The sequence below is a fragment of the Alosa alosa genome, chromosome 7, assembly GCF_017589495.1.
Source record: "Alosa alosa isolate M-15738 ecotype Scorff River chromosome 7, AALO_Geno_1.1, whole genome shotgun sequence".
Classification (NCBI taxonomy): domain Eukaryota; kingdom Metazoa; phylum Chordata; class Actinopteri; order Clupeiformes; family Clupeidae; genus Alosa; species Alosa alosa.
In genome coordinates, this window is record NC_063195.1 from 4,832,955 (window position 1) to 4,856,253 (window position 23,299).

General features: G+C 40.3%; 1 protein-coding gene across 1 annotated transcript; it reads left to right on the plus strand.

Annotated features, from left to right (window-relative positions):
- The first annotated feature begins 1,392 nt into the window (after positions 1-1,392).
- LOC125297690 (zinc finger protein 664-like) lies at positions 1,393-21,764 on the plus strand. The gene is made up of 6 exons (XM_048248134.1): positions 1,393-1,512; positions 1,687-1,830; positions 2,127-2,266; positions 16,858-16,910; positions 20,578-21,280; positions 21,617-21,764. Exons 1-6 carry the CDS (start codon positions 1,393-1,395, stop codon positions 21,762-21,764), a joined length of 1,308 nt encoding a protein of 435 aa, XP_048104091.1.
- Positions 21,765-23,299: the final 1,535 nt, after the last annotated feature.

Genomic DNA, 23,299 nt, shown 5'->3' on the forward strand with positions numbered 1-23,299 from the left:
AAATACATTCAGGGCTCTACACTAACATTTTTTTCCAGGAGCACTTGTGCGCCCAAGTAAAAAAATTTAGGAGCACAGACAAAAATTTGGGCACACAGTCACTTCTGTACTTAACTTACACATAATCTAACATTACACTGCAGCTAACAGTTAAACGTGCCAGTGCACCAATTGCGAATATTAAGAATGACTGACAACATTTAGGCTACAGGAAAAAGGATTTTAAAGATCAGTGCTTACTTTATTTTCAGTCTGTTCTATTTTCCTACATTTTGTTAATGTAAAATAATATAATACATTGCCATATTTGCATTTAGCCTGTATATCAAGTATCCTGCCAAATGTAGGCTAATTTATTTATTTGTGAATCCATCTGTAGCTAATCCAAATATGCCCATGGTGACCTATCTGACTGCATATTGCCTAATACTACTACTAAAACAGTCCGTTTTCTCTTCCACAAAACCCAGCATAGGCTATCAAGGATATATATATATATATATATATATATATATATTTATTTGAAATATCTGCATTGATGGGGGCAGTAGGCAAACGTTAGGGCCTAGTATTTCGCTTTTGCACTTCAGCTTGTATTCGTGTAAACAAACAAGCATGCGGAAGCCTGGAGTTGTCAGTAGTAGCTCTACCTTGAATAAAATGGGAGTATTACGGGAGGCTACTTTGTGCCTGTTCGCTACAGCTATATTTTGCATATTGCAGCCAATACGCCAACTGGGCTAAAAGGCATGTTAGGTTACCTTTTCTTCTCTCACTGCATTCTCAGAATTCATCCTGTTCCTCCTATAACCGATGAATTCGTGGATAGAAGAACTCATTTCTTCAATCTTTGCATCTTGGCTGGCTAGTCTAACTTTCCGCTTTTTCTGCGCCGTTTGATTTGATAGAAGTTGATTATTAGAGTCACAACGCTAAATTGCTAACGCTGATGGGAGGTGTAGTTTTTATGCTGCATTCGCGACGCGGATTCTATGGTTTGCACATGCTCTAAATATTTTTCTCGATGTTGCAGTGTATTTTGTAGACAAACAATGACATGGTTAGAAGTCATGTGTATTGCTCAATTCAGATTCGAAGACAGATTCGTCTGGTGTGTTTTGTATGGCAAAATTCATTTGAATAGGAAAGCAGCTGCCTGACGTGCATTACCAAGATGGCCACCGAATGGGAGGACTTTCCTAAAGGGCTTTGAGTTAACTCACCTTGCAAAGAATAACCCTGGAGTCCTTCAGCGTCCTCTGTTTTCACCACAACATCCTGTTGAGATGCTTCGCCATCACCAGGTAGTGTCGCGTGGTTGTCCTCGAGGGCGTCCATTTCTTTCCCTGCGATCTCCATGCCCGTTAAGTCTTCAGTCGGACGAGTCGTCAGATGATATTCGAGATAGAGACTTCGGCTAAAAGTCTTCCCACAGATGCTACACAGATTCCGACGGGCCTCTTCCGCTACGCTATGCATCTTCACGTGATCTCGGAGAGTAACGATGACACTGTAAGTCTTTCCGCAATGAGAACACTGATACGCCCTTCTACTCGATTTCTCTGCTAGAACCGATTTATCTGCTACCTGATGCCCGCTAACTTCTGAAATGCTCTCGACACCGTTTCCGTGCGCATTGCACGGGTAGCGCTTTCCTCTGCCATGCGTCTTCTCGTGGGCCTTTAGATTAGAAATTTGACTAAAAGCCTCGCCGCAGCGAGCGCACGGATACAGATCCTCCCTGTTGTGCACCGCCTGATGGACTCTGAGCTCGCAGAGACGGCTGAAGCACACCTTACATGCGTTGCACTGATAAGGCTTTTCCCCTGTGTGAGTGCGCTCATGAGCAGCCAGCACAGCTGGCAAAGTGAAGGTTCGGACACACTGTCAGCACTTATGCCGTTTCTCTCTGGCGTTCAAAAGCTGCTTCCTGCCATGATCCTCCGAGTTCCCCCTTACACTAACATGTTCTTCAGCGTTCCCCCTTTGACTAGAAAGTTCTTCAGCATTCTCCCTTTGGCTAGCATGTTCTTCAGCATTCCCCCGTTTGCTAACACGTTCTTCAGTGTTCCCCCTTACAATAGCATGTTCTTCAGCATTCCCCCGTTCGCTAACACGTTCTTCAGTGTTCCCCTTACACTAGCATGTTCTTCAGCATTCCCCCGTCCGCTAACACGTTCTTCAGTGTTCCCCCTTACGCCTGCACGTTCTTGCGTATCCTTTGCTTCCACCACAGCATCCTGTTGAGAAGGTTCCCGGCACACCGGTAGTGTTGCATCTTTGTCCCCTAGAGAACCCTCTTCTTTCGAAAGGACATCAATACAAATCGAGTTCTCAGACGTGTGCGTCATCTGATGGCATTTGAGACCTTGGCTACTGCTGAATGTCATCACACACACACCGCACTGATAAGAACTCTCCATACTGTGGGTTTTCTCGTGTGCCTTGAGATTAAACATTTGACTAAATGTCTTTTCACAATGAGAACATGGATATGTCCTTTCACTTGTATGCGTTATCTGATGCATGACAAGTTCCGGGAGACCCTTTTCAAATGTGTTGAACGGATAGGGCTTTTCTCTGCTATGCCTTTTCTCATGCACCTTGAAATTAAACATTTGACTAAAGGCCTCTCCACAATGAGAACATTGTTATAGATTTCCTCTGCTGCATATTATGCACTGTATGCCAGGTTCTGGGAGACTATTGAAACTTGTCTCAGACTCCAGGGCTTTTCTCTCTTGTGTGTTAGGTGTTCATGAGACTATTGAAACGTGTCTCAGACACGCTAAACAGCCAGGGTTCTTCTCTCTTGTGTGTTAGGTGTTCCGGGGCCACTTGTTCTCCAGTATTCTAGAATGCATCTTTTGAAAGTCTCCTAAAATAATACACAAGAATAACTTCAGATTGATAAAGATGCTGGATTGAACAAACAAACAAAGACAATTGTGATGTAATTGAAAACAGGAGCTACAATTCATTAGGCTATTTTATATCTTCCATTCATAAATACTCATATCCCAAAACCAAAAAGAAAGAAAGTGAATTTAGTATTTATCTTAAACAGTAAAATGCTAAATGGACTGCATATACTCCAAGCACTTAGGGCAGATATGGACAAAAAAAAATAATAATCTCGATGTTTCAGCCCTGTACACAATTCTCAATTATAATATTTTATTTTCTCTTCATCTGATCTCAAGATAACACGATTTGAAAATAATTTCCCTTTTTAATACTGTAGTCTACACAGTTCTTGGATCATGCTGCTCACTTCAACTATTTTATTTGTAAATTAAATTAAATTCACTGACACTGCTAGACACGTGTAATTGAAAAAAAAAAAAATCTATTGTTGACTGGCAGAGAGGTGACACTCACTGGTGCCACTCGTATAGCTACTATTTAATAATTCTGCAGACGTTACAGCTTCAATCTGTCTGTCTCAACCATGTTCCCATACCTGTCACTATCTTGCTCAGGTTTAGAAATGCACAACAAGGCCATCTTACCTTTCCGATGATTCATGCATTTCTGACCGATTGCAAAGTTGCAAACACCACATATCGTATTTGCTTCTTACACACCCAAAGCACATTCCATTGAGAAAATATTAACTCTGAAATCGAAAAATAGAGATAGATTGGTGACTTGACATCCGTCTCGAGTTAACAACAAAGTCCTCTTCTTCCATTAGTATTTTTGGCAGTTTGTAGCGCACCACCGCCGTCTACTGGACTGGGTGTGAACACACAGTAAAATCCAGTGTGGTTTGCTGTGTTTTAGAATTTAAGCTATGAAGAGCATCAACACTAGGCCCGTGACTATTGATAAAGATAAGAGGTGCTTCTCAACTTTGAAATGGGACAAAACATTTTTGAGAAACACCTTGGCCCAGACTGAACGCCGTGACCACCTTATCAACGGAGTGAATGTTAATAAAAAAACTACCGCTGTCTGGCCACAAGAGTGTGTACCTTCTTATGAGAGCTGTTTTGCACGTGCTGATGTTTGTGTGTGGTATATCAAATTCACTTTCTAATGTAATGTTTTCATATCATATAGGCTATATGTATTTTATCACGCTGTATGATCACCCCATAAGAATGTATTTAGATTTCTTATGGCCTACCTATGTACATGTACACATTCATACTCATGTGATACAGATTGTTTATAGGCCTACCTACATACAAGCACATTCACATTCATGATTTTATGTCACATTATCCCCTTTTGGAATTAATTTGTATTATTTTATTGGCACACCTCATACTTTTCTAATAGTGATCAATATATAAGTAAGGGATAATGTATAGAACGCCGGTCATTATGGGGAAAATAGAAGTCCGTATTTAACCGGACCCATGGCCAATGAGGGTCTTGTTTCACCCTGAAGGGACTTATTTTCCCATGATGACCGGGCGTTCTATACATTATCCCGCTTATTATACAGCTACTTGACAAAACGAAAAAAAATTAACTCCATGATATGTCTCTTTACACTTATTTAAGTATAGTATATAAGTATATATACTTTTTTGATCCCATGAGGGAAATTTGGTCTCTGCATTTAACCCAATCGGTGAATTAGTGAAACACACTGCACACAGTGAACACACAGTGAGGTGAAGCACACACTAATCTCCGGGAGCAGTGAGCTGCCTGCTTTTTGGGCGGGCTTTCGGGGAGCAGTGAGGGGTTAGGTGCCTTGCTCAAGGGCACTTCTTGCTCAAGGGAACGTATTTGTTACCGTTTCGTCGTGGCTTTTGCTGAGAAACAAATAGTTTGCAACACACGCTGAACTTGAATCAAACATTCTTTAGAACACAGCTGATCAACCGTCTGCTTTCACTTTTGAATGAAGTTCCAAGCACAAACTCCGTTGCCATTGACAGCGGTCATTCTTGTTTTCAGAGGTCCTTTCCCAAGAAATAATGACCACTAGAACTTTCGGAAATCCCATTCAAGTCAATGGAGCATTCTACTTGCATTGTGAAGAGCCGTATAATAACAGAAATTTAAATTGATTTGAAGATTATGGCATGCTCTAATCCACAGAAAAAAAAATAGACTTTTTAGGTTAGGGTGCTCTTTGGTTCAAGTTAACAAACAGTCAAAAAAAAGAGGGACATTTTTTCTCCAGCCAAGACACTCCTTAATTAAAGCCCACACGTACAGTAGCCTTCTTCAGGGCATAGAGGCCCTCATGCTGCTACGCGTGGGCTTTAATTAACTGGTCCATTTAGGACATGCCATTGTGAAACAAAAGACATTTTAATTATTTAAATAATAATAATTATTTAAGTAATTTAAATTGTTGTTAACTTGTGATGGTAAAAGCAATGTTGACCCCTGGCCTAGACGACTGTCATGTGTGCGTTACGAACGAACCATACATTTCTGTGGGAGATTATTTGAGTGAAAGTTGAAGAGGAGGGACGCTGGGCGGACTGAACAGGCTGGTGAGGAAAGCTGGCTCTGTAGTGGGCATTGAGCTAGAGTCAATCAAAACAACTGCAGAGGAACAGACCATGAGTAGGATACTGCCGATCATGGACAATGACCGCCAGTCCCACTGCAGAGAAACAGACCAGCACACTTATTAAACAGAGGAGCATGTTTAGTGGCAGACTTCTGTCACTGTCATGCTCAACAGACAGGTTGAGGAGTCCTTTGTCCCCAGGGCCATCCAACTCTTCAATACCACACAAAAGGGGAGGGGAGAAATGGCCCTACCTTTATAGATAGATAGATAGATAGTTCAGATAGATGAGCCTGTCAAGGGGAAATTCAAGAATATATAATATTTATATCACTGTGCTGTACACCTGACTGTCCTATGGGCTATATTATATTATCCTACACAGTATTTTTTTTTTTGAAGTTGCTGTGTATTTTGTAGACAAACATTAACATGTTTAGAAGTCATTCACCCCAGTCCACTTAAATATTTTTTGCACTCATACGCCATCATTTTTGCTTTTTGCATGTGCAAGTGAAATGGGCGCACTGTAGAGTCCTGCACCCCATTCTCAATAAACGGGACTGAGGTGGAGTGGAGTGTGTCACCAGCTTCAGGTTCCTGGGTGCATGTGCACATCTCTGAGGACCTCTTGGACCCTCAACACCTCTACCCTGATCAAGAAGGCTCACCAGCGTCTCTTCTTTCTAATGAAACTAAAGAAGGTCCACCTGTCTCCTCAGATCCTGGTGAACTTCTCCCTGCTGCACCATCAAGAGCATCCTCACCAACTGTGCCACAGTTTGGTATGGCAACTGCTCTGCCTATGACTGGAAAGCACTGCAGAGGGTGGTGAAAACTGCCCAACGCATCACCGGTTCCTCACTCCCCTCCATCAAGGCCATCCAGGCCAAGCAATGCTTGCATAAGGGTGTACAGCATCATCAAAGACTGTTCTCACCCCAACCACAGACTGTTCACCCCACCTCTGGGAGGTTTTTACAGGTCTCCGCACGAACCAGCAGGTTCAGAGCCTGTGCCTCTGTGGCTGTCACCCTACTGAACTCTAGCTCTGCATCAGGGACAACAACCTACAACCCCCACACACAACACACACACACACACTTATATTACACTATACATGGCTATATTATACTGCTCTCCACACTATTTATCCTGAACATACACTTATTCTTACTACTCTTATGATGTTACTGTTTCTGCCAAGACTTTCCAGTTTGACAGTATTCATATTTTGGTGTGTTGCATTTAGGGGAAACCGATTGTTGTTTTATTCTATTGAAATGATCCTGTTTATTTGATGTTATTGTTTTTAAAGACATCCCGCCAAGGACCTCCCCCAACATTTTAAACAATGTATGCACCAGTTTGCATAGTAATGTTATACACCATTTCCTGTGAATCCAAAATGACAACTTTTTTTGTACAGTCTGTATAGTGCATTACATTCTCAGATTAATCTTATTATGTCTCAATTAAATTTGATCCAAAATGCCCCCCTCCCCTCCCTCCACAATGTGCTATATTGATCCACTGGCTGCAGTCCTGCTGCAGAAAACAATGCAACATATTGGGTACTGAAATATTCACAAGAATTCATAGAAATTGAATCTTCATGTTGTATTATCCAATATTAGTTATACAGATGTATAGTCTATCTTATACACACTCATTGAACCAGCAAAGTAAATGCAAAAATAGAGACTTTTTTGTAATTATTCCATATACCTGAACACCTGACATACAATCTTAATAGTCCACAAGAAAACCTGAAAGTGTTACCTTTCATTTGAGACCAGGATTATGCTTCTACAGAAAGGGGTTCATGTGCAGTAAGAATTTGTTTGTCAGTATGCATTTTGGATGACAAAAAGTCCTATGGGGAGTTTCCATAGGCATTTTACAAAACGCATGAGCATACCTTGGCAAATAATGGTCTAAAGCACTCATATTTTCATTCTATATTGATCTACTTTTGCACACAGCTTCACAAGACCTGGTGCTAGGGCTCAGTTGTGTTTCTAATGGATATCAAGTGACCCAGAGGGCTGCAATGTGGTCAGTTCAGAGATGCTGAAAAAATATATTCTAGCCTCTGTTACTCTGCGTGTACATCACACTGTTGTGACAAACGAAGACTACAGGTTCTCAGCTTTCTAGAACATAGAACATAGAACATTTCTTTTGGTCCAACATTTGATGGTAGGCCCCAAAAGAGGTGGGAACAATGCACAACAGTGCAATTTCAGGCAAAAACGTGAAATTTGTCTTGAGATACAGTATAAATGGGTGACAATACTTTTGTCAGTGACTGTATATGGTTCGCACTGAATATCCATCCCAAGCACCCCAAGTTGATCTGATTGGTTATTGTCATCTTGAGTTTTTATTGGTCTGTGAGTAATTAATTTAGAAAATGAGAAAATATCCAACTTTTAATGACACCAATTTTCTTTATGGATGAATCATGCATTGTAAATAAATAAACATTATTCCTTAAAATACAGGGGACATAATAAGGAACCCCCTATGTAAAATGTTAATAGAGACAAGCAGATCTTTATTTTAAAAGGCCAGTTATTTCATGGATCCAGGATACTATGCATTCTGATAAAGTTCCCTTGGCCTTTATTTGGCAGTTTGCAAACAGAGTGCATTAGCACCATTTGCTGGAATAGTGTGATGGCAAGTGTACCCTGTAGCCTCGTTCTGGCCGCTGGGTGAATAAGGCGGATTGAGACATAAATGAATGAGGAGGAAAGAGTTAAACATTCATGGCAAGATGAGTTGCTTTGTTGTTGATAGTATCAACAAACCTAACCTCACAGGACAGAACAAGTCCAGCCAGTTCTCTACATGGAGCGTCTGAGACTCAAGGAAATGAAAAGAGAATAAAACTCAAAAAATTCGTTTACTACATGAGCTGTATGCAATGTTACATTTCTCTTGAGTTTTGGATGTCTGTACTGTACATTTGTGTATAATGTTTGTATGAAGTCCTATTTGTGGCCCTAGTTTAAGGTAAGAGCAGAATGGCAATCTCAGTGCCCATGCATCTCCAACTATTGATCCTGTTATAGTATAGAAAAGCTAAATTGTGGTTAGTTCTATTAGAACGTCACAGAGGGAACTCTGAGTTCAACTTTACCACCTATTGTTTTGAATTATATGCCTGGAAGATGCAACCTGTTAAGTTGTTTTGATAGTTTCTTGATAACTTTCTCTTCCTGGACACTTCTTGAGAGAGTTAAACATTCATGGCAAGATCAATAATAGTCTGTATTTTGCTTTTGATTGTATCAGTGATTGCACCACATTCTAGTTTGATTTTTGTTTACTTGCATATTTCCATGGTGTGTGTGTGTGATGCAATTTGTCAATCATTTGTGTGAGGAAAGAGTATTCATGACAAGATGTTTTGCTCTTGATAGTACAACACACCTGACTGAACAAGTCCATCCAGTTGTCTACAGTTCTCTACATGAAATATAAGCCAAGGCTACTGAATAGATCATATTTGTCAATTTAACTCCATTATAACGTAATATGTCGAGTTAGCCTACTCTTTTGCCAGGGCCAGATTATCAAATCATTGTCGTGCATAACTGGCTGTAGGCTACTATGGGTAGATCACCAACTGATTATGCTCCTCCTGGAAACATTTCTGTTGTCGTCTTTTACAGCGTGCATTTTGTTTCCCTATTTGCTCATGCTGTGAATATTTGCAACATACGTGACGTGCAATCGATGAAGTTGTTTTCAGAATTTGCAGGTGTTTTCTGAATATGCAAATGTTTTGGCATTTGTATGGCAAGTTTTATAAATACTGTGTGTAATTGTTGTGGCGTTTGTATGGCAAGTTTTATAAATACTGTGTGTAATTGTTGTGGCGTTTGTATGGCAAGTTTTATAAATACTGTGTGTAATTGTTGTGGCGTTTGTATGGCAAGTTTTATAAATACTGTGTGTAATTGTTTTTGGCGTTTGTATGGCAAGTTTTATAAATACTGTGTGTAATTGTTTTGGCGTTTGTATGGCAAGTTTTATAAATACTGTGTGTAATTGTTTGTGGCGTTTGTATGGCAAGTTTTATAAATACTGTGTGTAATTGTTGTGGCGTTTGTATGGCAAGTTTTATAAATACTGTGTGTAATTGTTGTGGCGTTTGTATGGCAAGTTTTATAAATACTGTGTGTAATTGTTTGTGGCGTTTGTATGGCAAGTTTATAAATACTGTGTGTAATTGTTGTGGCGTTTGCATGGCAAGTTTTATAAATACTGTGTGTAATTGTTGTGGCGTTTGCATGGCAAGTTTTATAAATACTGTGTGTAATTGTTGTGGCGTTTGCATGGCAAGTTTTATAAATACTGTGTGTAATTGTTGTGGCGTTTGTATGGCAAGTTTTATAAATACTGTGTGTAATTGTTGTGGCGTTTGTATGGCAAGTTTTATAAATACTGTGTGTAATTGTTGTGGCGTTTGTATGGCAAGTTTTATAAATACTGTGTGTAATTGTTGTGGCGTTTGTATGGCAAGTTTTATAAATACTGTGTGTAATTGTTGTGGCGTTTGTATGGCAAAGTTTTATAAATACTGTGTGTAATTGTTGTGGCGTTTGCATGGCAAGTTTATAAATACTGTGTGTAATTGTTGTGGCGTTTGCATGGCAAGTTTTATAAATACTGTGTGTAATTGGTGCCCTTGACCTCTGACCCCCTGGGCCTGGCCTGGGATGTCCGTGTGCTTAATCCAGACCCGACTTATTTATAACGCTGTTATTCCAATCACTGCCCGACTGTCATAAAGCCATGCAAACTAGACTAGATTAGCGATAAAATATGTTTAATTGCATTGTTTTCAATTGGAGTTTCTTAACCCAATAGAAGGACATATTTAACAGACTCAGTGTAGACAGCCATACAAGACGGATCCTATTAGGACAAGACTTAAAGCTGCATTTGTCTCATGTACATTCCCAGAGAGACTCCCACTGCTGCTAGGATGAGTGTCTCTCAGGAGAGAGAGGAGGCTTCAGGTCACTGTGAGACACTCAGACCGGAGTCTGCAGTACACAGCTGTGTGCAACAAAGCAGCAAACCAACACACTCTGATGGAGGATAAGTTAATCCACTGATACAGTACACATCATACCTGTCCCAACACACTCTGGTGGAGGGTAAGTCAGGGGCGTTTCTAGACTTTAAGGACAACCTGGGCTTAGCCCGGCTGGACCGGATGTAAATGTAAATATACCATACATAAAAGGTGTTATTATAGTAGACAACAGACTACATTAGACTGCCCAAATGATTTATTATTGAATTACTAGGTACATACACGTTTAAGTGTGAGGTTGCATGTAATATATCATTAAGCAAATGTTCTGCACCTCCTTCTGTTGATCTCCCTTCTCTCTCCATCACCTGACTGCTCTTTTGTTGTTTGATCTATGCCAGAGATCTACCAAAAAGACAGTAAAATGTTTGAAGTTGAAGTTCTGTTTCAGTCTGTTTCTCTGTCTGTTCTTATCACTTACTCTCTTCTTTCAAAACTTGCTGCTGTCCTTCTCATCACTTACACCTCTCTCTTCTCCTCCTCACACCATCACTTCTCCTCATCACTTGAGAATTTGTCCTTCATCACTTACACCTCTCCTCCTCATCACTTGCTGTTGTCCTTCTCATCATCACTTTATCACTTACCTCTCCTCTCCTCCTCATCACTTGCTGTTGTCCTTCTCATCTCCTCCTCATCACTTACTGCTGTCTCTCCTCTCCTCCCTCATCACTTGCTGTTGTCCTTCTCATCACATCATACTTACGTCCTTCATCACTTACACCTCTCTCTTCTCCTCCTCATCACTTGCTGTTGTCCTTCATCACTTACACCTCTCTCTTCTCCTCCTCATCACTTGCTGTTGTCCTTCTCATCACTTACACGTCTCTCCTCTCCTCCTCATCACTTGCTGTCCTTCTCATCACTTACACCTCTCTCCTCCTCCTCATCACTTGCTGCTGTCCTTCTCATCACTTACACCTCTCTCTTCTCCTCCTCATCACTTGCTGCTGTCCTTCTCATCACTTTGCTGTCCTTCTCTTCTCTCCTCCTCATCACTTGCTGCTGTCCTTCATCACTTACACCTCTCTCTTCTCCTCCTCATCACTTACTGCTGTCCTTCATCACTTACACCTCTCTCTTCTCCTCCTCATCACTTACTGCTGTCCTTCATCACTTACACCTCTCTCTTCTCCTCCTCATCACTTGCTGCTGTCCTTCATCACTTACACCTCTCTCTTCTCCTTCTCTGAATAATGGTTACCAATGTCCATGCCTGATCCTGACATAGGCCTATGCTCCTGCTGCTGGCTCCTCCTCCTCTGTTTGTAGCCCATCTTTGCTGCTACCCTCTACAAAATCATGGAATCAGATCAGTGTGTGGCAAACCAACAAAAACATACTACATTACCGGATACAAAGAACTTTTGAGATTGCAATTTTCAGCTCTAATTACAAATGCTTTGCTTATGCATAGGGCATTTGCATACATTTCAGTGGACATTTAAAAACATTCCCATGAAACATGTTCATCCCCATGAAACTTGTTTTTTTTTATGCTGTTTTATGTTTATGTCATCAGCTTTGTAATCACTTTGATGGTTAAATGGCTCATTACAGGGTGAATGAAAGCTGTCTCAGCCCCCTCTAGATATTTAATGGTTTATAGTTTGTCACTGTTAAAACATCTCCCTTACGAAAAAATCCTACATCGCAGGCCAACTGTGTATCAAAACTGCAATTTTTTGCTATAGTGTTAGAGAGTGTAACATCCTCGTCTGCTCCTCAGAACATCAGTACAAATGTTCAACAACGGGGGAAAGCATTTAGCCCTTCTGACTAAATTTAGTTATTTAGAGCTGAGTGTAATAAATCTCTCTCTCTCTCTCTCAAAACGAGCACTGAAATGTGTAGTGTGACATGTGTAGTATGACATCCAAAAAGTTAACATTTTCTTTCGCCTGACCAGAATACATTCTCTCAGTATTTAATAGGCTTGTCCAAATGTTGTGTAGCAAACTTTCAACGAGTTTCGACATGTTTTTCTTCAGTAATAGAGTCATGCGGGGGGAGTGTGCATAGAGGCCATGGCGGTGGAGTGCATTACCTATGATTTTCTCTGTAACAATTGAACCTGCTGCCTCCAAGTCTTTCGGAGCTTTCTCCAAGTGGTCCTTGGCTCTTAGGTTACACTTCTGACTATCCTTCTGACTTCCTGGTCAGAAATCTTGTGAGGAGATCCTGTGCATGTCCAGTTGATGATGCAGTGATGTTCCTTCCACTTGCAGATAATGGCTCCAATACTGCTTACTGGATGATTCTGAAGTTTTGAAATGCATCTGTAACCAGTTCCACTGATATGTTTTGCAACAATAATGTTGCAAAGGTCTTGGAAGAGCTCTTTGCTTTTACCCATCATGAAATGTTTCTTGTGTGAAACCTTGGTAATGAAAAACCTTTTTATAGCTCATTAAAATATACTAATCCATCTTATATTAATTTGCACAGATATGAGGGATAACTGCGTATAGATTCCAGCTCGTTCCTGGCCATTCCTTGCCTTTGTGCACTGCTTTTTCTTAGCGTGTTCAATACTTTTTCCCTGTGCCATTCCACTTTTTTGCTCATAACTCTACTTATGGACATTAATGTTTGGATTTGTTTGGAAGTTAATACTAATGTCTGGTGAAAATTTCATGCAAATAGCCTCACTGGAAGTATACTTACTGAAAAAAATGATGACGTGTTCAATACTTATTTTCCCCTTTATATAAAACATATTTTTCTGTTTGGATATGAGGCACTCATTTAGGCTCATTGGCTTGTTTATTTTGATAACCAGCCTAGACTAGCTAAAATATTTCAGAATCATCCCATTGTAGCATCTTAATGTCTGCTGAAAAGTTTCAGTTAAAACATAGGAATGAATATTTCTTGGGATTTGACTTGCAGTATTTGCATTATTAAAATGAAATCAGGCAAAGATTTTGACGATGTGTGTAGGTCTTTTCAAAATTATGATTAAACACTGTAGCCTAGGCCTATACATTTTCCTGGATAGAATGGAAACTTAACCAAATGCAGATGATAAAACAAAGTTCTCCCACACAAATTAGGTAAGGATGTGATCGGTTGCCTTTATTTGGTCATTTTATATTACTGCAATTTAAAGCTGCCTGCTTTGCAACTAGCTTTAATTTCCCAACTAACCCGCAGCTACACTAAACTTTAGGATTGCATTGATAGAATTGACAGCCTGTAACAACTTGGGAGTTTTGACTAGCCGGCAGCAAGTTTTAATAACTCGTGGCAGATTTAATGGGTTTGCTTTCTCGTCGGTTGTTTGGTATGGATTTTAACCAGGGTTAAACAAAAGGTAGGCTCTAAATTACTACATTCCTGCTGCTGGTGTTGTGTGTGTGGAAGGTGTGTCGTTGCGGCTCCAACAAACTCACGTAGTTTTCAGTCAATGACTATCATTTGCAGGAGAGAGCTAGCATATGAGAAACAATGTTTGTCCAGTTGACATGTAGCCTTGTATTACAGGCTGTGTTGTGCATTAAGATATCCTAGGCTACAAGCCATGCGCTAATGCACCGCTTGTTACTGTAACCTGCGTTGTGTTGAACCTGCGCGATTCAGCCCTGCACACGCCCAGACTCGAACCCGCGAACAGCAGCACATCGGATCAGGAGGCGAGCGCGCTAACAATTGAGCCAATAGCCCAGGCTACTGGCTCGCATGCCAGCAGCACTCTTGAGGCGTCGGAGAGTGAGGTTTACCAACGTTCCACAAGCACAGCTAAGCTAGCTGGCATCCGTTACATTACTGAATATGTTGTTGAGTTAAGGCTTTTAAGTTAGGCTAGGCTATCAAGATTAGCCTATCTTTAATACACCAGCATAATCATTCCTTGATCTTGGCATTTAGGCTAGGCTACGTTTCAAAGCCATCAATCTAACAAAAAGCAAGCACTGCAAAACATGTAGGCTACAGTATACACTTTAATTAAGTTAGTGTGTGTCTGAGGTGATTTAATTGAATAATGCATAGCCTAGACATAACACCAGCCGACAATACAACTTCACGTTGATGGTCGGTCAGAAGGCAGCTTGCCATAACTTCACACCGTAACTTCAATCGAGTGTTCAGTAGCAGCGTGAAAGGAAGGCATAAAGCCGTATCTGATGTTACGGGCTTCTGCCACAGTTTCCCCTTGGCTTTTTGAGGTTACGGCAAAAACATAATCTTATTTCTCCCAAAAAAAAAACGAATTGAAACTTGATGACTTATGTTTATTGTCCTAATTATGACAAAAACTAATTTTCGCCAAAATCGAAGGTACGACCTTCTGCCTTAGTACGGCAGCATTGTCCATTGACAATAGATGTGTTGTCATTGTCCATATTAATGCTGGTCTCTTTTATCGTCCATATTTAATGCTGATGTCTCTAGACTTTATCCCTGCACTGTTGGACTTATTTTGCACAACCACCATGACACATCACATAGAGCACCTTACCACTGCATACTAAAACAGAGGGTCAGTCTCAGCCCTGTCACTGCAAGCGCCTCATGCTTATACATCCTTAGTACATTCATGTGGATCTTTGATTTACTATATTTTAGTATATTTTACTGCCCTTATTAGTCATGTGAATTTATTATTTTATCATCCTTTTTATGCTGTAGTGTATGTTGTGTGTGATGTCTTAAGCTACTGGGACCTTGACATTCCTGTTACAACAGCTGTTTTCAGTGACTTAGGAAAAGTGCCAGACCGCAGTGATACATTTACAATTTGAAGGACATCTGTCGCTATGAGGTGAAAAGTAGAAGTCTAAGACACATGTGGAAGAGCTGTGATTCTGTACTGTTTTTTCAAGTGTTTTGTAGTCTATCAAGCTGAACTCTGACATCAACTTAAGTTTCCCTCTGTTTGTTGCTGGAAGTTCAGGTTGTTGAATTAGTGATTGAGCAGATATGTTGAGTCTGATTTTGTCAATTTTACCTTTAAAAGAGATCAGTAAAATCAAGTCATTGCATTTATTAGTTGGGAGAAGTTCAGGCGCTAATTGGGAGGGGGATTTGTTAAAGGTGCGATTTGTAGGATTGTTACCAAACGTTCTGTAGGCCAAAATCAAAACACTGGTTAACGTTCTCAAGACTACCAGACGCGAGCCTCTTCTGGGTTGCCAGATGTAATGAAGACTTAGCTAACGTTAGTTGACCTGCAGCTGCTTTAACGTTTCTCCAACCATGACCCAGCTACACATTACGGAAACAGTGAAAACAAAAAATATCTCTCTAACCAGCGTAACATATTTAGCTGAAGTTAGCGATGCAGATGAAGTTTAGCCTAGGCTACCTGTTGTGGAGAAATATGGCCAACTCTGCGTCAGACTTGATATTCTTCGTTTGATGAAGACGTCACCATCTCAGGAAGCTCCTCCGATGTCCACTTAATTTGTTTCTTGTTTTAATTTTGGAAATTTGCCTGCCTTCATGACTACAACTGACAGCTGTTGACAGTTGGCCTTTGCTAATTTGGCAACCCAAATAGGAGGACGCGCTAGCCCATTATTAATACGCTATTCTAGAATTCATCATTTAAAAAACATAGGCTAAACGAAAATTCCAAGAGATTCCGCACCATAACTAATTTTTTTTCATGGGTTTTACGGGTTAGAGTAATGTTGTTAAATAAGCCATTACTTCAATTCATTGTGTTTCCTTACTCTGACAACATATGGTGATCATTTTTGGAATGGTTACAGTTTATTTTCCATTATTTCCTACATACTGGACCTTTAACTTATAAACAGTTGAAAATAGAATACGAGTGTTATTTGAACTTGTATTGATAATGTTAGAAAAGAAAGACCATCTTGCTTTGCATATTTCAGAGTTATATGTGCGGAGCATCTCTTTATAGATTTCATAGTGGATCTGAAGTTTGTATTTACACCATTTTCTTTCAGTCTTCCTACACTGGTTTTTAGAAGTTTAACTGCTGGAGTTTGCCTCCATGGTGTTTTCTGTTTGTCCTTAACTGAAGAGCGGTGTATCCCTCCCTCCCCCTGACTCGAGGTTGCCAACCCTTTTTTGAATTGTAATGGAGCAATATCATCCATAATGTTTGCCACTTTTTTGCATTAAAGTGATCAAATAAGTCTTCTACCGAGTGTGACAGTTGACTTTGACTTTCTTGAAGTGAAAGTGCATAATGTTTGCTCATTAAAGAAAGCACTTGTCTGATCATTTATGATTCTCCTTTTTACCATCATAGCTGTGTTTTGAGTGTGTGGGGACATAGATTAACAACTAAAGCAAACCTCACTGTCCATCAGAGGATTCATACTGGAGAAAAGACACATCTGTAAGAGTTTCAAAATTAGCTCAGAATAGCTGGCTTTCCATCAGTTCAGAAATGCCTCGTCAGTGAAGCACATCTGGGAAGTAATCTAAAGGACATCTCAATCTCCATATGACACATATTGATGAAAAACGAGTGTGTAAAACTCATGTGTTGTCTGATGTTCTTAAACATATGCATTTTAGCTAGTATGTCAGACTGCCATAGTGCATTTCTGACCACTGTGGTCAAAATTAATCCAAGACAACTGGTGTGAGACTGCAGCTTTATTTGCGACGCCGGGAGCATGTTACCCACATGAAATGTCAAAGTAACAAGCCTACACATCTGAGTGAAGGCAACTCTTATACCCTTAACACACACCCACGGAAATCACAAATTGTCACCCACCAGTGATCACCTAACCATCTGTTTTTTTTTACAGAGATAAGAAATGTTTACCACCCCTCATCCTGAGGGTCACCATCAGTTGATGACACAGGCACTCCTGTCTTAGCACTCCTAAGTCAAAACATTCTTACGGAGGGGTTTCAGATGACACAGGGATCAGAGTCAGAGGATGGTAACCAGATGCCACTACATATATGTAAGGTATATTAAACATTCAATGAGAGACATATAGATCTTGACAACTAAAGACATCTCAATCTCCATGGCACATGCTAATTAAAAACAAGTGTGTAAGACATGTGTTGTCTGATGTACCTAAATGTATGAATTGTAGCTAGTATGCTAGACTGCCATCGTGCATTTCTGACCACCATATTGATCACATGTGCAAAATCATTGAAATGGGTCCATTTGACCTCCTGCTTCACAGCCTGGAGGATATTGCTTGCCTTATCTGTAACACAAGCAGCCATGTTGTACTAGATAGCCCACTGTTGATGCACACTGTCTAATTTTTATGCAAGATGTTCAGCTGCGTAGTGAAAACAACCCAATACATTTGAGTTTAATTTAAAGTCCATGTTGTTGTGTTTGATGAAGGAGTTTTGTTGTCTGCAGCCTATATGAGTTCCTCAACCCCTAAATCCTTATTAGACAAACAGAAATTTAACCCACAACTTTTCTGTCTGTGGCATGCTAGCCCAAACACTACCATGGCACCACTATACAACACATACCATTCCTCCACATCTTCTTAGCAGGGTTCCCACCCATGGGTCAAGGAATTTCTGGAATATCATGGAATTTTGGAAAGTTTATTCCAGACCTCGAAAGTCAGAAAATTTGATCATTTTGATGGATGGAATATCAGGGAATTTTGTTTTTGTGTTGCTCCGGTTACGGTGCCATGTTCTGTCAGGTGAGTTAGCCCTTTTCTACTGTTCAGATTGTTCATGCACAACTCCTTCCCACATTTTATTATGTGTTCCAAAAGCTTTTGCTGCTGATTGGTCATGTTTCAATCTAGTCGGCTGTTGGTGTGTTTAATTGTGAAACATAAAGACCTCCATTTCTTAAAGAATCCTGCAAAAAATGTTATGTTTTCCAAAAATGACAATAGAAACATCCACCCTCCAAAATTATTGGATAGAAATAATGGTACACAGTTTGAAAAGCTTCAGGATTTTTTTTTGTGTCAGTGCCAGGCTTCCTCTACATACCATCTCCTAACCCTACATACTATCACAGTTCACACCTCCACCCCTCCCCATCAACTCTCTGCTACCCAATAGCATTTCAGTTCACACCTCCACCCCTCCCACATCAACTCTCTGCTACCCAATAGCATTTCAGTTCACACCTCCACCCCTCCCCATCAACTCTCTGCTACCCAATAGCATTCCAGTTCACACCTCCACCCCTCCCCACATACCCTCCTTTATGGAGATTCTGCAGGTATGCACATGGAACTCCTTCTCATTACCCTTAATCATTCTGATCTTTTGCATATCAAAGCCTTTGCTACTGATTGGACATGTTTGAATCCAGTTGCTTGATTGGTCGAAAAGAATAGGGTTGGCGAAACATAAAGGAGTGGCTCTGATTACTGAACTTACTTTTTTCACAGAGGCACAAGGGTGTTCTAATTCTAGAGGCACAAGGGTGTTCTAATTCTAGAGGCACAAGGGTGTTCTAATTCTTGCTTTTTTCACAGAGGCACAAGGGTGTTCTAATTCTTGCTTTTTTCACAGAGGCACAAGGGTGTTCTGATTCTTGCTTTTTTCACAGAGGCACAAGGGTGTTCTAATTCTTACTTTTTTCACAGAGGCACAAGGGTGTTCTAATTCTTGTTGGAAGGAAAGGTTGACTAGATTGACTAGATTTCTTTTGGAAACAATTTCAGTCTGAGATGTCAAGATTTAATGAACCATCACAAGAGTCTCTGTCAGTGAAGGAGGAGATTAAAGATGAAGAATTTGATGATTTCCTACAAGAGTCTCTGTCAGTGAAGGAGGAGATTAAAGATGAAGAATTTGATGATTTCCTGCAAGAGTATCTGCTCAAGACAGATGTGAAGGAGAAGCCTGGACTGAAACATGGCTGTAAGATGGAAACATGTACATCACCCAGCAAAGATTCACCAATGGACATTAAAGTGGAAGAAGAATCTGATTTGAGCAAAGTGGAAGAAGAATCTGATCTGAGAGAGTATGGTCACTATGGATCTTCTCCTACAAGTAAGTTGCTGACTAGATTATATAAAAACGTGATGAAAACAAAATCCCTAGCAATGTCGTATTTGTTTGTACAAGACCTGCAGTTTAGTGAATAGCTTTAACCCTGGGATTACTGTTCATATTGAGTGAGAACTGTCATAATTTTGTCTCCAGCTCTCTAACATGTGTGTGTTTGTGTGGCTCTCTGTGTTTTAGCAAAGCCCATCATTAAAGGTTGTATCAGCGATGGCAGGGTAATGCCACTTCTGTTGTTCAAACAAAACAGAGAGCTAGCTCACTACCCCCCGCGTGCAATTGAAACTCTTCTGAATGTGCATCTTGTCGGTTAATGGTTGGAACACTTTATTTTGCTTTTGAATGGTTGGCAACAGTTGTTGTTAGCAATTGTTTTTGTGTGCAGATCTCAGAGCAGAGGGAGAAAGTGTGAGATATAGAGAGAGAGGGGGAGAGAGAGAGAGGGAAAGAAAGTGTGAGAGAGAGAGGGAGAGATAATTGAATTTTCAAAAACTCTTTATTACAATCTTAAAAATACATCAAGATCAACCTGACACTGTACTCAAAAAGTAAAAGTTAGGAAAGTTAATTAAAGTAATGTGCTATCTGTAGCTTATCATTCTCAACAATACACATCACGGAGAGAGAGAGGGAGAGAGAAAGAGGGAGAAAGTGTGAGATAGAGAGAGAGAGGGAGAAGGAAAAAGAAAGAGAGGGGGTAGGGAGAGAGAAAGAGAGAGAGAGAGAAGGAAAGAGAGAAAGAGAGATGCGGTGTTTTGACGGCTTGCTTATGGGGGGCAGGCAGCTAACAGATCGTTTAGATCTTTTATGTTTGGACCTTTTTGGGCCTGCAATCGCTGATACAACCTTTACATTTAAAAAGTACTAAATTGTGGAGAAGAGACAGGATATTGATTATTCATTTTTTTGTTTAATGTTTCAGGACATATTCAAACGAACCAGTCCAATAAAGAAGGGGACACTGAGGAAAACCATGAGACTGGTGAATGTCATAGTCAGCTCCCATACACAGAAGAAGAGCCCCATCGGTGCAGCACATGTGGGAAGAGTTTTTCAACTAGATCATCTCTCAATGTCCATCAGAGGATCCATACTGGAGAAAAACCATATCAGTGCAACACATGTGGGAAGAGTTTTGGAACTAGATCATCTCTCAATGTCCATCAGAAGATCCACATAGGAGAAAAGCCATATCAGTGCAGCACATGTGGGAAGAGTTTTACAACTAGATATTATCTCACTACTCATCAGAAGATCCATACAGGAGAAAATCTGCATCAGTGCAGCACATGTGGGAAGAGATTTATAACTAGATCATCTCTCACTACTCATCAGAAGATCCACACAGGAGAAAAGCCCCATCACTGTAGCACATGTGGGAAGAGTTTTAGATATATACATCATCTCACCCCTCATCAGAGGATCCACACAGGAGAAAAACCATATCTTTGCAACACATGTGGGAAGGTGTTTGCAACTAGATACAATCTTACTATCCATCAGAGGATCCATACAGGAGAAAAACCATATCAGTGCAACACATGTGGGGAGAGTTTTGCAACTAGATATTATCTGGCTTCTCATCAGAAGATCCACACAGGGGAAAAACCATGTCAGTGCAGCACATGTGGGAAGGTGTTTGCAGCTAGATCAAGCCTCACTGCTCATCAGAAGTTCCATACTGGAGAAAAACCATGTCAGTGCAGCACATGTGGGAAGACGTTTGCAACTAAATCATCTCTGACTGTCCATCAGATGATCCATACTGGAGAAAAAACATATCAGTGCAACACATGTGGGAAGACGTTTGCAACTAAATATTATCTGGCTTCTCATCATAAGATCCATACAGGGGGAAAACCATGTCAGTGCAGAACATGTGGGAAGGTGTTTGCAACTAGATACAAGCTTACTATCCATCAGAGGATCCATACTGGACAAAAACCATATCAGTGTACTACATGCAGGAAGAGTTTCAAACGTAGATCAGAGGCGACTAGGCATCAGCTCACACACACAGTGGACAAGCCCCATCATTGTAGCACATGTGGGAAGAGTTTTACAATTAAATCATATCTCACCCGCCATCAGAGGATCCATACTGGAGAAAAAACATATCAGTGCAGCACATGTGGGAAGGTGTTTGCTAGTAGATCACATCTCACTGCTCATGAAAGGACATATCATATGACCATATCAGAATAACCATATCAAAATACATACTGATATGGACAGGGTAGTGTGTTAGGAACAAGAGGATACCACATTGTTTTTGGAATGAAAATGACCCCCCTACCTGATCACACTTTCAACGCGTGTTTATGGAGTATGATGTAAAACTTCTTCATTGTTGGTTTCAGCTTTGGCGTTTCTTTTGAGCAGTTTATTGTAAAGACCATCTCCCATGAAGTTTCTTCCTGTGTCGATTATCATTTTCACTTTTTGATCATGAATCCGTATTGTCTCTTCGCCTTCAGTATTTATTGAATAAACAAATTCATCTGAGTCATCTGATGTCTGCTCATTCACTACTTTAATGAAGTTCATCCAACATGTTTAGAAAGGCAGCTACACCATACCTCATAAACTTTGAAAGCCCAAACTAAATTGTTATTAATGAATAGCAACATGCGCGGATCTACGGGGTGGCAACTGCCACCCCTGGGACACAGTCTTGCCACCCCTGTTGCCACCCCATTTATAAATCAGATAATATTTTTTTAAGTATATTTTATGTTCATACATGTTGGACTGTGAGAAGGTGTGAAACCCGCACCAAACTCCTCTCAAATAGAAATCGCCGATTTAGAATCCCCCGCCCCCTCACAATGGTTTCACCCATCACCATCAGCGCAGTGACCGCCGCTAAATTTCACCATTGGAAGCAGATTGCACAGTGCATGCAACTATGTGTCAACTGTCTGTAGGCCTACAACGAAGTGGTAAGTTTGACCACCAAGTCGAAAAAGTCCATAATCAGACCCATAGTCGGTCCATAAATCAGTTAACCCAAGAATAACCTCACTGTTAGTCTACGCCATTTACATCCGCAAGACTTTGTCTCATCGAATTTTTCGATGATGGTCAGGTCAGATAATAAGGGCATGTTCATGCGATTTAACGCTTAACGCTTAAAGTCTATTTGTGTGTGTCGCTAGTTTATAACCTTTGATTGTAAATACTGCTGTCGATGTCAACCCATTAATACACATGATAATTCAACACGGGTTCTCAAAATTGTCATGCATCCACTTTCCCAGCATCTATGACTATCCAATTTGGTTGACGTGTCAAATCAAACTAGAATATCTAATCGGTGTATCTAATATCAAGTTGGTGGCGGTTATGCTTTTTCTTTTCTTTCTTTTCATATGTGGTGTAAATCAATCTACACAAGTAAAAGTACAGTTACATGACTGAAATTCTACTTAATCACAATAAGTAAAAGTAGCCTACTATTTTCAAACAAACCCTACTCAGAGTAGGCTAGACTAGACGTTTGATGATGTCAAAGCATATCACATATGAAGCTTTGTGCATGAGATGTAATTAGATTTAGATTCCAGTTAAATTGTCCAGATTTTCATTGGGTGATAGAGTTTGTTTCAAGAAATTAACATGTTGCTTTTGCATGGTAGATGAACATTGGGTGATAGATTTCAATCATTTGCTGGTAGATGGCCAGCTGACAGGAGTTTGTGTCCTCAAGAAATTAACATGTTGCTTGTTCACTCGTGTTT